The sequence below is a fragment of the Miniopterus natalensis genome, chromosome 14 (genome assembly GCF_054644295.1).
Source record: "Miniopterus natalensis isolate mMinNat1 chromosome 14, mMinNat1.hap1, whole genome shotgun sequence".
NCBI classification, from domain to species: Eukaryota; Metazoa; Chordata; class Mammalia; order Chiroptera; family Miniopteridae; genus Miniopterus; species Miniopterus natalensis.
The window spans coordinates 46,636,523-46,650,990 of record NC_142094.1 but is presented as its reverse complement, the minus strand read 5'-3'; the positions used below and the strand labels follow the sequence as shown (position 1 = coordinate 46,650,990).

The 14,468-nt window shown below is 44.2% G+C and overlaps 1 protein-coding gene across 4 annotated transcripts in view; it reads left to right on the top strand.

Annotated features, from left to right (window-relative positions):
- SORCS1 (sortilin related VPS10 domain containing receptor 1) overlaps nt 1-14,468 on the top strand; it is a 394,451-nt gene that overhangs the window by 367,283 nt on the left and 12,700 nt on the right. For all 4 annotated transcript variants that reach the window (XM_087823933.1, XM_087823932.1, XM_087823934.1 and 1 more), the window contains exon 24: nt 8,226-8,325. In XM_087823933.1, coding sequence (XP_087680059.1) covers nt 8,226-8,325 — 100 coding nt within the window. The remainder of the gene's footprint in view (nt 1-8,225; nt 8,326-14,468) is intronic.

Below are 14,468 nucleotides of genomic sequence, written 5' to 3'. Positions count from 1 at the left end.
CCTTGGAGCTTTTCCGTGTACTTAGAATAAACCCATAATCTAGCCCTCGGATCTGTAGTCTTCCAAGATGCCTTGAGAAGCTCCTCCAACAGCCTGATGAACAGCAACCTCAAAGTACAGCATGGCCTGCCTCCTCCCACACGCCCTTCTTTCACCGGCCGCCTTCTCACTTGGCAGAAGACTCGCCTCTGTCATTTTCTCCAGGTGCAAGTAATAAACGACAGAGCGGCCATGGGGAGCCCTGCTGAACCCCACTTCCTAGTGAACTGCCATGGAAGAGCGGGCAGCCGGTGACCCATCGGGTTTGCATCTGACCTTGCTCAGCACTGCCACTCGGCATCCCATCATATTCTACAAATTATTATCTGCACCTGCAGTTTAGTCGGAGAAAAAATGGATTACTTCTTATTACAGCATCGCCGATGAGACCCTAGAGGGAAAGGAGATCACTGTCCCAGGCCCTTAGGTCGCTCCTCTGGGAACCTTACTGATTGTCCGTGAGATCCCGACCCTAATCTTTGCAAGTATGGAGCAGTCCGGGTTTAGAGCCAGCAGATTTCCCAGCCACCACATCATCTGGGCATCTCTGTTTCCACATAGTTTTCTTGTTTCTCTAAAAGTATAATACATTCTAGATGTTTCCTTGAGGGGAAGTGTAGAAAGAAGAGGGGTACATTCTGTGAAACTTCCGCTGTATCTTGCTTTGACTGTCAGTTTCCTCTGTAACCCTTGTTTCTCTTAATTCTCTGTCTTATCTGAGTGCCTCCTCCAGAGGCACTCTCAGAGAGCTGAGAAATTGTCCCCAGGTAGCCTGGTGCCAGATACCGATAAACCATTCATCAGAGGCCTGATAGTAGCTGGCTTCTTTGAAAGCTGTGTGACTTAGCATTTGGTACATATTTAGGGAGTCCAGCTATTTTATTAGAAAGAGCACAGGTTTGGAGAAATACGAAGCAGGTTTCTAATTTCAGCTCTGATCGTCATGGTGTCTGTTTTATAGATGAAGAAAAATAGGACCAGAAAAGTTCAATAATTCAGCCAGAGCCTCACAATCTATAACACCCGTCTCCTGGGGTGTTTGAGATCCCTTTAAAGAAATGATACAGCAAGGTACTTGTCCTAGAGTGGAGGCGCAATAAATGCTAAATGGGTGATGGTTAGATTCATGGCCATTTAGGGGGAGAAAATATGGAAAATGCGAGAATAATTTAAGACTGTTTGATATAGTCAAGGGCATGTACTGGAGGAAAGAGGCTGGTGGGAGGAAGGGCAAAAAAGATTAATGAATGAAATTATTGGAGGCAACAAGGTCGGGAAGAAACAGGAAGAACGTGTATGAATGACCGCACTGGAGTGAGGATGGCACATCTAAGTTATCATGCAGATTTATAGCATGACAGGAAAACAAGGTACCCAGCTAGAGACTGTAACTCTGTTTAAGGGATTTGCCAGTGTTTCAGGCTTATTCAGGGCTCAAGCTCAACTAAATACAGTGGCCAAACAAATGCCACACCAAGCGCTCGAGATCGGATCTTACCTGGGGAGACTCGCATCACCCTGATTAAAAGTTCAGCCCTGAGAGCAACGTATAAAGCTGGGCCAGGTGTCAGGCATCAGAAACCTGTAGTTTTCCTCCAAAGCGGGGTCCTTTGATCCTTCTGTCTCACTCGGTCGCTTTAAAATGAAGGAACTCGGGCCCGAAGGTGGAGATGTGACTTGCCGGAGGGTGAAACTACTCTTCTGGGAGATGAGATTCTAGTTGTTTCTGTAATGAGCTCTCAAGCCTAGTGCTCTCCTACCCACCCACCCCCACCCCCACCGCCGTGCTGCAGGCCAGGATTTGGATACCGCCTTACTTCTGGGGACCCAAAAGTACCAAGGCTGTTGTACCCAGAAATGAAGGAGAGATGTTGTGCTTTGTTTTGTATCTGTGTGTGTGTTTCTGATACAATAACAGCTATCTAATTCAAACACATTGAAGGGGAAAAGGGAAATTATGAGCTTATTGAATTAAGAAATATAGTTCGGGCATGGATAAATTCAGGGCCACTCAAAAGTGTCATCAGATTACTCTCCACTCTTCCTGTCTTCCTCTTTTCCTGTCCGTTTTCTTTGCTGCCACGTGGGAAGTCTGCCTGAGAATGAAGCCAGCTCCTAGGAAAGCAGGAGTGGGCCCAGGAAGTCCCAGCTTCTATTTAGTCAGCGTGGCAATCCCACCCAAAAGGCAGCGTCGCGGGAGCCCCAAGTTGACAATCCCCACTGGCCCGACTTAGGTGAAGTAGGCATCTCTTAGCTCACCCCATGGTTAGAGGGACAGAGTGTGTCAACTCTGAGGTGTTAGACCCTCCCTGGATCAGGGATGTAGGGGCCCCTCTAAATCAAATGGACTGAGATTTAAAAAAAAAAAAAAAAAAAAGGACCTGGTTCTTTAAAGAGAAATGTGTGCAATAGAGAAGGAACACCAGGCAGGCCAAAGCAACTGACGTCCTTTGTGATAAAGTGTACAGAAATTTTAAATTAATCAGAGCAAACCCAAATGACAGAAATGAGCCCCCACTCTTATTTGAAGGCTCTGAATCCCAGATGGAACTTGAGAAGGGCCGACCTTATCCCCTCTCTTAATGCCCCAGCCCCTTTCTTGTAAGATACAACATAGGACCCCCAGCAGGGAATGGCATCCTGGCCAGATGGACCCTGAAGACTGTGAGGACAAAGCCCCAGAAAGGGCTCCTGCCTCCCCTCAGCTTCCTCTAACAGCTTTCCTGAGGGAGAGGGATGCTGGCTTAGACTGAGCTATCTTTTCTGTGAAATAAATTGAAAATCCCTCGCAGTGAGAGGTACTTGACCTTGTTATCAAGTAACGTGGGCCGGGTTAATCAAGTGACCTCTGTCTGGGAGGGCTCCACCAGTCTTTATTTCAGATTTCCTGTGAGTGAGGAGACACTTGCTTGCCCTTTGCTGGCCTCATCGGGGACAGCGCATCCTGCTACCCTGAGGCCAGCTGCTCAGATGTAGAGCAGTCCCCCCACTCCCCCCATGTACTTCCCTCTCTCCGAATCATCGGAGGTAAGCAGATTGGTATCTGGCTTCCCTGGAGGGAGGAAAGACCATCCTGCTGTATCAAGGTTGTTTGTGATGCTCTGCCGGGGAGATAGGGAGCCTACAGGTCATCTTGCAAAATCCGTAAAGGGCATGAAAACACTTAAAAGGAACAAGAAGACTGTGAGAGAAAAAATGTCAGCCACCAACAATGTATTCCCTCCTCGGTTGTTTGTGTCCCTGTATACACTTGGCAACAGATACAGAGTCTAAAATCCAGGGAAAGGAAAGGTGCCTCTGAAAACGGAACAGTGTGTTGGCAGCATCTTAAGGAAGTAAACATTTTTTCTGAAATATAATGCATAATCTCAGACTATTTTTTATATGCCCACACAGCCTACCCTGACTAGATTTGTTAACATGGGAAGTTGAACCATAGAAATACTCTGAAGTTCACAAGGAAGGTCATTAAAGCAAGAAACTATATCTAAAAACAGTGTTGGACCAAAAGCGAGATGGCAAAAGGGGACGGAGCTTAGAGCTGGTGATGGGGTATACAAGAGGAGGAAGTGTGTATGGCCAATTTATTTCTTCATTCTATCACCCAGGAAGCTTTCCAGGCATTTTCATCAAACTGATTCTCTGGGGCTCAGAAAGAATGGAATTAGGTGAGCTGGTGCTAACTAGAATTAGTCTCTGGCTCCATTGCTTTCCCCACAGATTGTATGCTTTGGGGAAATTCCCTCTGTTGAATCCAAAAGGAGGGTTCTTCAACTGCTATTTGAAGGGACCTTAATGATGTAACAGTAGCAGGATGGATGGACTAGTTCAGCTCCAAGGTCATTCCAGGCAAGGCTCTCTTTAAACGTGGCACCAGAGAGCTATTTGTATTCAGTAAGGTTTGCATCCCTTCTACCAAGTTCAGACATAAGCGCTAGTATTTTAGCCCAGTGTAGCTTTTCCATTGATCAATCTTCAAAGCCCCTTTTGAATCTATAGTTGTACACTACACCATGTCTTCGCGTTAGGTTTTATAAATTTATCAACTGCTCGGTTGCCCTTGTCCTCTTTTTTCATGTTTCTATGTTTGACACTACCATTCTAATAACCTGAGCATGTGTTTTTCCCCATTTGTTTTATTAAAAATTGTTTAGATGTTGAATGTGATCTTTGCGCAGCAACCGTCACCACTGTTGGCTACGTATTTCCAGCTTACTGCCTGCCGGGTACACAGTAGGGTTTTACCCATAATTCTCTTCAGTGGGCAGACCCATGTGACTGATTCTGGCCAATGACTTGGGAGCAGAAGTGATATCTGTCACTTCCAAGTTGCAGTATCCAAATGCAACCTGCAAACCCTGGAGGTCGCCTTTGCCCTCCTAGGGTGCCCCAAAGGCAACATTCAGGATGCTTTTCACCAGCCTGTAGCAGCACTGCCTGCCTGCCTGCAGTTTGAGCAAGAAATGCACCTGCAGTGTTTCAGGCCCCGGAGATTTTAACATAGTGACTTCAGCCCCACCCAGCTTACTCTCATCGCTGCACTTAAAGTTCATACTTTGCGAGGGAGATGAGAAGATTGGTGTTTTCTCTTTAGCAGGTGCCTCCCACTGCATCCTGTTGATGGCAGCTTTCCAAGTATTCGTATTGAGTCCCCACTGTCTTTGTAAGTGGTACTTTAAGGGAAGTGATACTTTAAGCATATTCCACCATTTGGCAGATGCCAGGAATAATATGTTGTTTCTTTGGTCACGATTATGTAGCTGAATGAGAACAGAAAGTGGACTGTGTGGGAGAGCAGCAGAGGGGGTTGGCAATAAAAAGGATAAATGAAATTTGCTAAGACAACACTTTCACTGGACAGAAAAGAAAAATAAATTCAACTTGCTCCAGCGGGTCCAATCTCCCAGCGAGCACACATTATTTCACCAGATTCTTTATCATGCAAGGTTCTGCCCTTCTCATTTAGGCTGTCACCACACTTCTGTAGACTCCAGTTTATTCTACTCCTTTCATAGCCGAAGACTCCCCCAAACGTTACATCTTACGTGTTAACTGGTGAACAGACTGTGGCGATTCTGAGATAGGGTTAGGAGTTGCCTGTCCCCGTAGCTCACACTGTTCAGCCCACTCGGGACCGTGTTACCAGTGAGTGGTGAGCTCTGCAGATGCGTAAGAGATGGCAGCGTGATCAGTGAAAGGCGTTTGTTACACCTTCTGAACCTGCTTAGCCCAGCCTCTTTCCAAATACCTTTCACTCTCTTTCTTCGTCAGCTGGTTAAAGGAAATGCCCTGGGATTAGGAGTCGATGTTGCAGTCTAGTCTCAGCTCCTCAAACATTAACTGGGGAAACTGAGGTATATCCTTTAAGTTACATGTTCCTTTCCAAGGACATACCAGCACTAACACCTGGAACATTCTGAGTTAGAACTAACAACAAGAAACACGCAACTTTACCAATATGAAGTGTTCCGTGCATAGATAATATGTTTAAAACTTGTATATAACTGTTGACCTGATGGAAACCATATAGGATGAACACTCCTGCAAAAGGCATGGAAAACATTTAAAAATATTGTCAAAATCTGTCAACAATTTCACACTCATTCATTTGAGTAGAGAAGTACATGGTTCTAATTGAGATTATTCTGGTATGCAATGTAAATTTTATTTAGTTTTATCTCTATGCATAATTTCTTTCCCACAGACGATGTGTTCTTGATTACATGTCCTTTGATACAAGTTAAATACATGAAGCATACTTTCTGCTGTTGGATGCTTTTTTCATAGCTTGCTTAGTTTTGTAAATGACACAGATAAAGCCAGTGAAGCAATGCTATAAATGAAATCAAACAAAAAATCTAGGAAGTTAATTGTATTTCACAGGGGACTCTCCTGGTGATTAAAATTAGAAGGATGTTGTGCTGATGAACTCTGAACAACCAGAAAATGGTTTCGTTATTTATATGTCTGACTTCAGGGAAAAAAATATTCTCAGGGATCGGAAACATGTGTCACTTCAACTAGTCGGAAAAGAACAATCGCCCTGGCTGGTTTGGCTCAGTGGCTAGAGACCCTTCTGCCTGCAGACCGAAGGGTCTCGGGTTCGGTTTTTGGTCAAGGGCATGTACCACCCGACCCAGGTCAGGGTGGAAGCGGAAGGCAACCAAAGTCTTTCTCTAGCAAATATATATTCCCTTTTGTCCACGTGATGGACTCCTGGACTCCGCAACACAGAGCAATTCCTTAATTACTTCTGACATTGAGTTAAACATTATTTCTGTAAATGTAAGTGTGTATGTGTACACATCTACATAATGTGTAGATCAGCATATATATTTTATACATACAGGATTATACATATTTCACATATATTTACACATTTCTACATGAGTGTATGTGCATATTTCATAACCAAAACTTTCCTGATTGACCTCCACTAACAGTGCAGGGTCAGAGTCCTATAAAGACCTTACCCTTGAGCGAATAGAATGAGCTAGAATGGGAACTGGCGTGTTGCAACAACGTAGGGAACACAGAGGAAGAGCATCCTGCAGCCCTCGTTAGAAACCCCTCTTTCTGTAACCCTGGAGCATAGTGAAAGATTCCCAGTGCCCAGGGAAAAGAATGGCTTAATATACAGAATAAAGTTGGTTTTGATAGAACTGTATTACGATCTTGTTTTTCTGCATGGTTCGCCAAATGAAAACGTTAGAGAGGCTGAGCTTGCACCGGATCCCAGGTGCTCAGCCACAGGTCACTGACAGTCATCCCGAGTGCCTTCTGCTCAGCGAAGAAGTTCATCCGCAGGGCAGTTTGGCCTGTTACCATGCAGGGGCTTCTGGAAGAGACTCTCTGCTTCCAAGCAAAGCCATCTGACCCTGCTTAGCTGATAAAAGGATCAAAGGTGCCATCTCTGCAACTCAATGGACAAAATGAAACTCAACAAATATAAAAGGAAAACAACAAATAAGAATTTAGCAGAATCATGGTCAGGAAGCATCTAATTAGACTTAAAAGTGACATAAATAAATACTAAATTATTAGATAAGAATATTAAAAATCAGGCAAGGAGCCCAGATAAAAATAATAGTGAGGCCTGGCCCATGTGGCTCAGTTGGCTAGAGCATCGTGCCATGCACTGAAGGGCAGTGGGTTCCATTCCTGGTCAGGGCACATACCCGGGTTGCGGGTTCAATCCCTGGTCAGGGAGGCAACCAGTACATACCAGAGGCAACCAATCAACGTTTCTTTCTTACATCGATGTTTCTCTCTCTCTTCCTCTCTCTCCCCACTCCTTTCTCTCTAAAATAAATGAAAGCATGTCCTCGGGTGAGGATTTTTAAAAAAATAATAATAATAGGAGTGTAAGGATAGCTTTTCAGAATTTGCTCAAAAAGATAAGCTAAACTGAGCAAATTGAGCTGGGTTTTCTACTTTAAACAGGTGAACAGAGTTGTACCTTGACTTTAAAACCTTACATTATACTCTTACAACCCAAACAAGGCTCTTTGCCTCCTGTTGGGGTTAAATATTCTGTGGTCCAGGATTCCCTGCACCTGTCTGGTACATGTGTCAACCCGAGTAGAGCAGTGAGTCAGCTGATGTCCATACACATGAAACAAGGGCCAGCCAATTCATTACTTAAGTTGTGGTTGCACTTTATTTGGACTTTATAATTTGTTATTTTAGAAGAGGTATATTTGCCATCCAGTAAATACTCATAGAGTATCTATTCTGTGAAAGCCACGGGGCATGGGCTGGGGAAGGGGTGGGAGACGTAGAAGGAATAAGGTGGAGTCTGTCAGGAACTAAGATAAATTAATATGAGTCTCACCACAGTGTATAAATTGTACGTACCTACTTCTTTCAAGTTCTGTGTATAACAAATTAAAAAAATTGGAGGTGGCTTTTTTTAAGCTAACACAGGATAATTTTTAATTGTAAAATGTATTTGATGGACTAATAGCTTCTCCTATTTTGTAGCATTAAAGATGTAAAGTCAGATCATGCTTAAACATTATTTCTGCCTATTCTGGAATAAAAACTCAACATCATAATAAAACTCATTTGGATAATTCACAAGCACACTATTGGGAATGCCTCGGTAAATACATGTTTCTCAGCACATCTGTGTTTAGTTGGTATGACAATGTTGGTGGCACTCACTGTGACACGTCTCCTTTCAGATATCAGAACTACTGATCCACAAGCTCAACCAAAACTCGGTGCACTTTGAGCTGAAACCCGGGATCCAAGTCCTCGTGCATGCAGCCCACCTAACAGCAGGTCAGTTTTCATGTCCCTGGTTCTCGCTGGTGGCTCTAGCAGAGGGGATCCCAACCTATTCATTTAGTAAAACAAGACTAGATGGTGCCTCTCATCAGAAATAGAGCATCATTCTTTGGAGGTGTCCTTGCTCGGCATTTTTGCCTTAATGGTGACCCATAAGGCAGCAAATTGAGATGACTTTCCTTAGACCCTGGCAAAAACCATCAGTGACTCTCCTAAATCCGTACTCCTCAAATGATTGTAAGCTGCGTCCAAACAGAAATCTTGAAAATGAAGTCACGTCTACAAATAACTTTTTCTGGTCTTTCTGTAAATAATTATTTTATTCAGATCATTCATATTACAAATAATTTCCTCTCTTTAGTTTTTGAATAAAGTAGTGCAGTGGAAATAGCTGGGACTCAGGAGCTGTACGGAGCCATAGCCAGGAACTGACCCCCGAGTTGGTCATGATCTTACAAATTAATGAATGTCATTGAGTGTCTGTCTCTTCACTTGTAAAAGGTAGGAGGGAGAAGTCCTCTCCCTAAGGCTATCTAGAAGTCTCAATGATAATTCAGGTAGTCCCGAGTATATAGAAATAGATATCATTGTGCTATATTAATAATGAAATCAATAATATTTATCAAGTACTTATTTTTGCAGAGTACTGTGCTGGCGCTGCATAGAACATAAAGGGCAGTGGGAAAGGATCTTTGTCCTAAAAATACATATGATTTGGTTGTAGTGGGGCAAAGTTTAATGTAGCAGTCGTGGTGGTGCTCTGGGTGGGGAAATGAGCAATGGTGGGCATCTCAGTGAGCAAATTACATAAATTTCGTACTTTTTTTTTTCCTGCCTCACATACCTCTCTTCCATCAGTTATTTCATGTTCCTGGTTTTTATTTACCTGATTCTGATGTGTTCCAAAGGTCCGATCATTTTGTTGAATTCGAAATCTTATTTCAAATGTTTCTTAAGGATGCCTTCCTGTAATGACATTTGGTGTAGGGCTGGGATCGTGAGTATTTAACTGAAACTGGCTTGGCCAGTGGCTTGTCCAGGGAAACAGACACAGCAAAGCCATCCATGAATCCACGTGGTAAAGAAAACCCACTCCCCATAGCCATGGAGGGTTTATTGTTACTGGTTTAAGGTCCAGATGGCAAGGAATAATGCAGAAGTTCTGGAAAATTTCTCTGATTAATGCTCATAGTTCATTCCACAGCAGGGAGTTTGGAGAGGACTCAGATCTCTGGGAAGGACTGGCAAAAGGGAGGGATGTTGCCCGGCTGGGCGTGGCTCAGCAGTTGAGTGTCAACCTAGGATCCAGGCGATCGGGGTTCGATTCCCGGTCAGGGCACAGGCCCGGGTTGCGGGCTCGATCCCCGGTCAGGGGCGTGCAGGAGGCAGCCAATCAATGACTCTCTCATCATTGATATTTCTCTCTCTCTCCCTCTCCTTTCCTCTCTCTGAAATCAATAAAGATATATTTAAAAAAACAACAAACGGTCATTTTCAAAAAAAAGGGGTGAGGAGGGATGTTATTGGGAGCTCAGGTAAGCACCCTGAGATCTGAATGAGAGCCCCCCACAGTCTAGATATGTATGATGTGAGGTTGCCAAAGAATGAGACAGCAGAAGCAAAAATTCAGTTCCAGGTGAAAGCCCCGTCTTAAATGGGGCCAGCTTGGATAGACTGAGAAAATTCTTTGACTTCCAACCATTGTGGCTGTTCAAGGCTCTTCCCTGTTAGATTTGATGGTAGAGCCCTTTGACGTTGTAATTATAAACCCGACCAACTGGCATTATTGAGCCTCCTGTTATGACTGGCTCGGGACCGGAGTGGATGCAGACAGACTCATATGTGAGCCATCAGCTCTGGTTTGAAGAGTAAAGGGAGAGAAGGTCAAGGGCCGGCCTCGTAACTGAGTCTTGGAAACTCCTGTTATACTGAATTTAGCCACGTTTTGCTATAATTGTGTTAGAAATGGTGGTACCCACAGGTGCAGAGTCACTCAGCCACACTTTTACATACAAAAGACAATGTTTGTGTTAAGGCTGGTACTTCAGTGATCGTGGTAAGGCAGTAAAATATATGCGAGCCCAGTTGCCTGTTGGAGATTGTTCCTCAGTTAGCTGTAACTATGATTTTTTAAAAACTATTTGAACAGGGTGGTAGACTATATCTACTAAGACAGTGGAGGGAATTCTTTCACACGTAGGAAGATCGGCATGTTGGGTGGGGGAATCAGTGCATGGAGACACTTGCCACAGTTTCTTTTATTAACTGAAAATTAACACATTCCTATTAATGGGTAGGAAGAAACCTGGGGAAAAGAAAACACAAAGAAGAAGAGTATTGGATGCAGATCTTTCACTTCAACTGCCTTTCCCTTCCTCTCTTCCCCCTGCAGACAGGAGAAAATACAAATTTTTAAAAGGAAAAAGGACCACTGTTTGCAACATTTCATGTCTCATAAGCAGGATTGCTAATACCTTCCCGGGGACCATTATAGCACACTCCTGCATTCCATTAATTGCTCAGCAGATGTTCAGCAGCCTTCCTTTAAAAATGTTTGAGCCAGAATATGTTGCTGGCGAGAGAGGCAATGCATAATTTGGTTTGTCTCCAAGGAAAAAGAACTGTCTCCTTTCAGGAATTTACTAGCCTTATTTTGTGTTTCCAATTCAGCTCCCTGTTAGCTTTTATGGGAACACAAGGTAAGCATTTCCAGATCCCGGGGTGTCATTGGAGACTGGATTTCGCTTGTTTCCCACCCCTACTCTCGCGGTGTGTTGGGGGATTCATTAACTTTGGTATCCAAGCTGAACTAAACTTTGTTCCAGCAGTCCTTGCTTTGTTCTGAGCCATTCCCGCGCTTCTCGGTTTCTGTGCAATTTCTCTGGAGACCCTAACCGCTCCCGACAGCTGTGTCTGAAATTCTCTCTGCAGAAGGGAGAGATGCGAGGGCAGGGAGAGTGGGAAGCTGCTGTACGCGGGCCGGGGAGGGCCGAGGCCAGGGTGGCTCTCTCTCTGGCTTTTAGAACCGGGTGGCACCTGGGATCGGTGTGTAGCATACAGAGGCTAAGGTGCTGCAAAATAGCCCGGAGAGTTGGGACAGGGCGTGACCCCGTCAGGCTGAGCACTGCGCTGGACGCGCTGCGCTGCCTGAAGCGTGCCTTGGCTCGCGCTGGTCCCGCCTGGAGCATTGCTTCCTCCGTTTTCACGTCACCGTCGCCTAAGTCTATTTGTATTTTAAGGCTCAACTCAGTGCCAACATGTGCATGATGTCTTTCCAGAGACCTTTACCTGGATGCCATCTATCCCTTGTCTGAGCTCACATGGATTTTTTAAATCTGTATCATCACCCTCATCATCATCGTCACTCTTACTTACCTCCTTAAGGATACAGGTCAGCATATCTTAATATTGTCTCCACCATGGTACCCAGCAGAGAACTGGCACATATCAGGTGCTCAATAAATACTGTTTTTAGAAAAAATTAGGTGTGTAATCAATTTATAAGCTGTAGAGATATATTCAAAATCCCGTTACCCCAGTTACCTGCGGATTCGGTTTCTTTAATGATGAATCTGTTCCGTGACGTGCTGCTTCTTACCAAATACTGGGCGAGCGGAGCCTTGCGTTCATTTATCCAATAAGCATCCAGGGAAAACCCATCTCTGTGTTTTTCTTATGTCCCGTATCCCATCAATATACATTCTCATCATTTATGTACCCACTGCGGGGAACGGGTAGCTGGAAGGAAACTGAGAGTCCTGCATTCGGGACCCAGAGATCCCGGAGACAATGGGAGTGGGGCTGGCGTGAGAGCTGTTCCCGAAAGAGACTAAAGCAGGTCTACCTTCCTGGCCCTTCTTTTACTGCTCTGGTCACTGGCAGGAGTGTTTCCATGTCAGAGAGCAGCCTGGCTTCATGACGGAGCTCAGGGTCACACACCTTAGGTTGCACTGTCCTCACTTTATCTAACACACTGGGCCTTCTTCAGGTCGTTGGTGACGTCTCCCGGAGTTCTCTCATCCATGCTCTTGCCCTGGCCCTCTGTTGTTTATTTATTTATCTGTATTATTTTTGTACTTATTTCTAGTCTTCTTTTTTAAGAGCTATGATATCATCTTTGGGAGATTTTTGTTTTATTGCGTCACATTTTTACCAGGGAGACTCCTGGGAAGACTGAATCTGAGGCAGAATGTTTCATCTCTGTAGGTGCTTGTGGACAAGGGAACCTGGGCCATTAAGAAAATAGCACCCAAATGCCAATAGCTGCCTCATTGCCCCTCGTGACTTGGAATTCACTCAAGGACAAGGCCCATTTTGGATTTATTACCTTGTTCCTGTCATGGCCCTGTGCCTCATTTTGTCATTGTTCCTTTAGCGCTGTGGTTCACCCAGGGACATGAGATGTGTCAGGCCCCTCGCTCGCTCCACATTGGCTAGGCCTGAGGCACAGATACTGATTCCATGATGCTTTATTAATTCTCAGTGAAGAAGATGGGAAAGATTCCACAGGAAAGTCTCAGGAAGGACGAGACTTGCCCTGGCCGGGTGTCTCAGTGGGGGTGTCGTTCTCTACACCAGCAGGTCGCAGGTTCCATCCCCAGTTGAGGCATATATGGGAGGCAACCAATCAATGTTTCTCTCTCACGTCAATGTTTCTCTCTCCCCCCCCTTCATTTCTCTCTAAAAATCAATAAAAAGATATCTTTGAGTGAGGATTTAAAAAAAAAAAAAAAGGATGAGCCCTAAGGTCAAATAAGAAGAGCTCACCGAAAGTCGGAAAAGAAAGCTTTGCCGTGGAAGAGCTGTGTGGAGCCGGGACACAGCAAGACGACATCGCATGGCCACTGAGGCATACTGGACATGGTTTGGAGCACCTACGTGTGTCCCCGCAAATATTCTTATTTGGTGTATTTACTGCATGAAGGTGAAATCCTGAGCAGAGGAAAGAGAAAGGGGTAGGATTCAGAGAAGCCAGTATGCCCATATTGTGAGCTTTGCTGTCCATCCCCCATGTCTGCTGGTGAGAAAACTTCCCTCAGAGCAGGTCTGAGATCCTGAAATATGATAAACAAGGGAATGGGAAGAAGGGGCAGATGAAAGGATATTTTTTTAAAAAATAGATTTGGACAACAGTCAATAATCTTTTCTCTTTTTAATAAATTATTTACAATTTTACAAGAAGTTTTCAACCCAAGTGGCAAGAGATGGTAATTTATTTGATAGAGATGGAGACAAGCTAGGAGTATGAGCCTCTGTTTTGGTTGCCAAAGAAGATAAATTTCATGGTTCATGTTTAGTTTGATGTCATAAAATACATATAAGTGAAAAACCCTATGAGGAATTTGGAAATAAGGGGCTTGAAACGCATGTGAGAAGACCAGGACCAGACTACACTAACAGCTATAATTTCCTACCTTTCAGAAGATTGACACATGAGGGGAACCTGCTTACATGTGATAAATTAAATCCCTAATTACTGGTCACATCTTTCAAGCTACATCAACTCTGTATTTTTGTTTCTATGAGGTCCCATGGTCATCAGTAAATTCAGTTGTTATTCTTGGGGGTAAGGCTAGGAGTAGAGGGGAAGGACCTTAAAACCTTGTTGAGCCCAGTCCAGTGTGTCTGACTGGTTAGAGCGTCGGCCTGTGTACTGAAGTGTTGTGGGTTCGATTCCAGGTCAAGGGCACTTACCTGGGTTGTAAATTCAATCCCAGTCAGGGTACCTGCGGGAAGCAACCAATCAATGTGTCTCTCTCACATCAATGTTTCTCTCTCTCTCTCCCTCCCTTCCACTCTCTCTAAATATCCTCGAGGTGAAGATTAGCACAAAACAAAACAAAACACCTTGTTAATTCTTCTGTGGTAGAATAGATGAGATTCTTCATGAGAACAGAAGTTAAAGAATGAGCTAGCATTTTATTTGAGAACACAAAACCTGAGTGATTCATACTAAATTACAAACAACAGCACTTCCAGGATCATTTGCATTTCACAGGATTTATTTATTGGGCAACTAATCTGAAACTTGGGGAGTGGGACTTCTATATAGAGGGACTGGAAGAGGTGGAGCCCACTGGTTCCCTCAAAACATGTGGGATAAGTGAACCCGCTTGTGGTTGGGAATCTCTCTATAA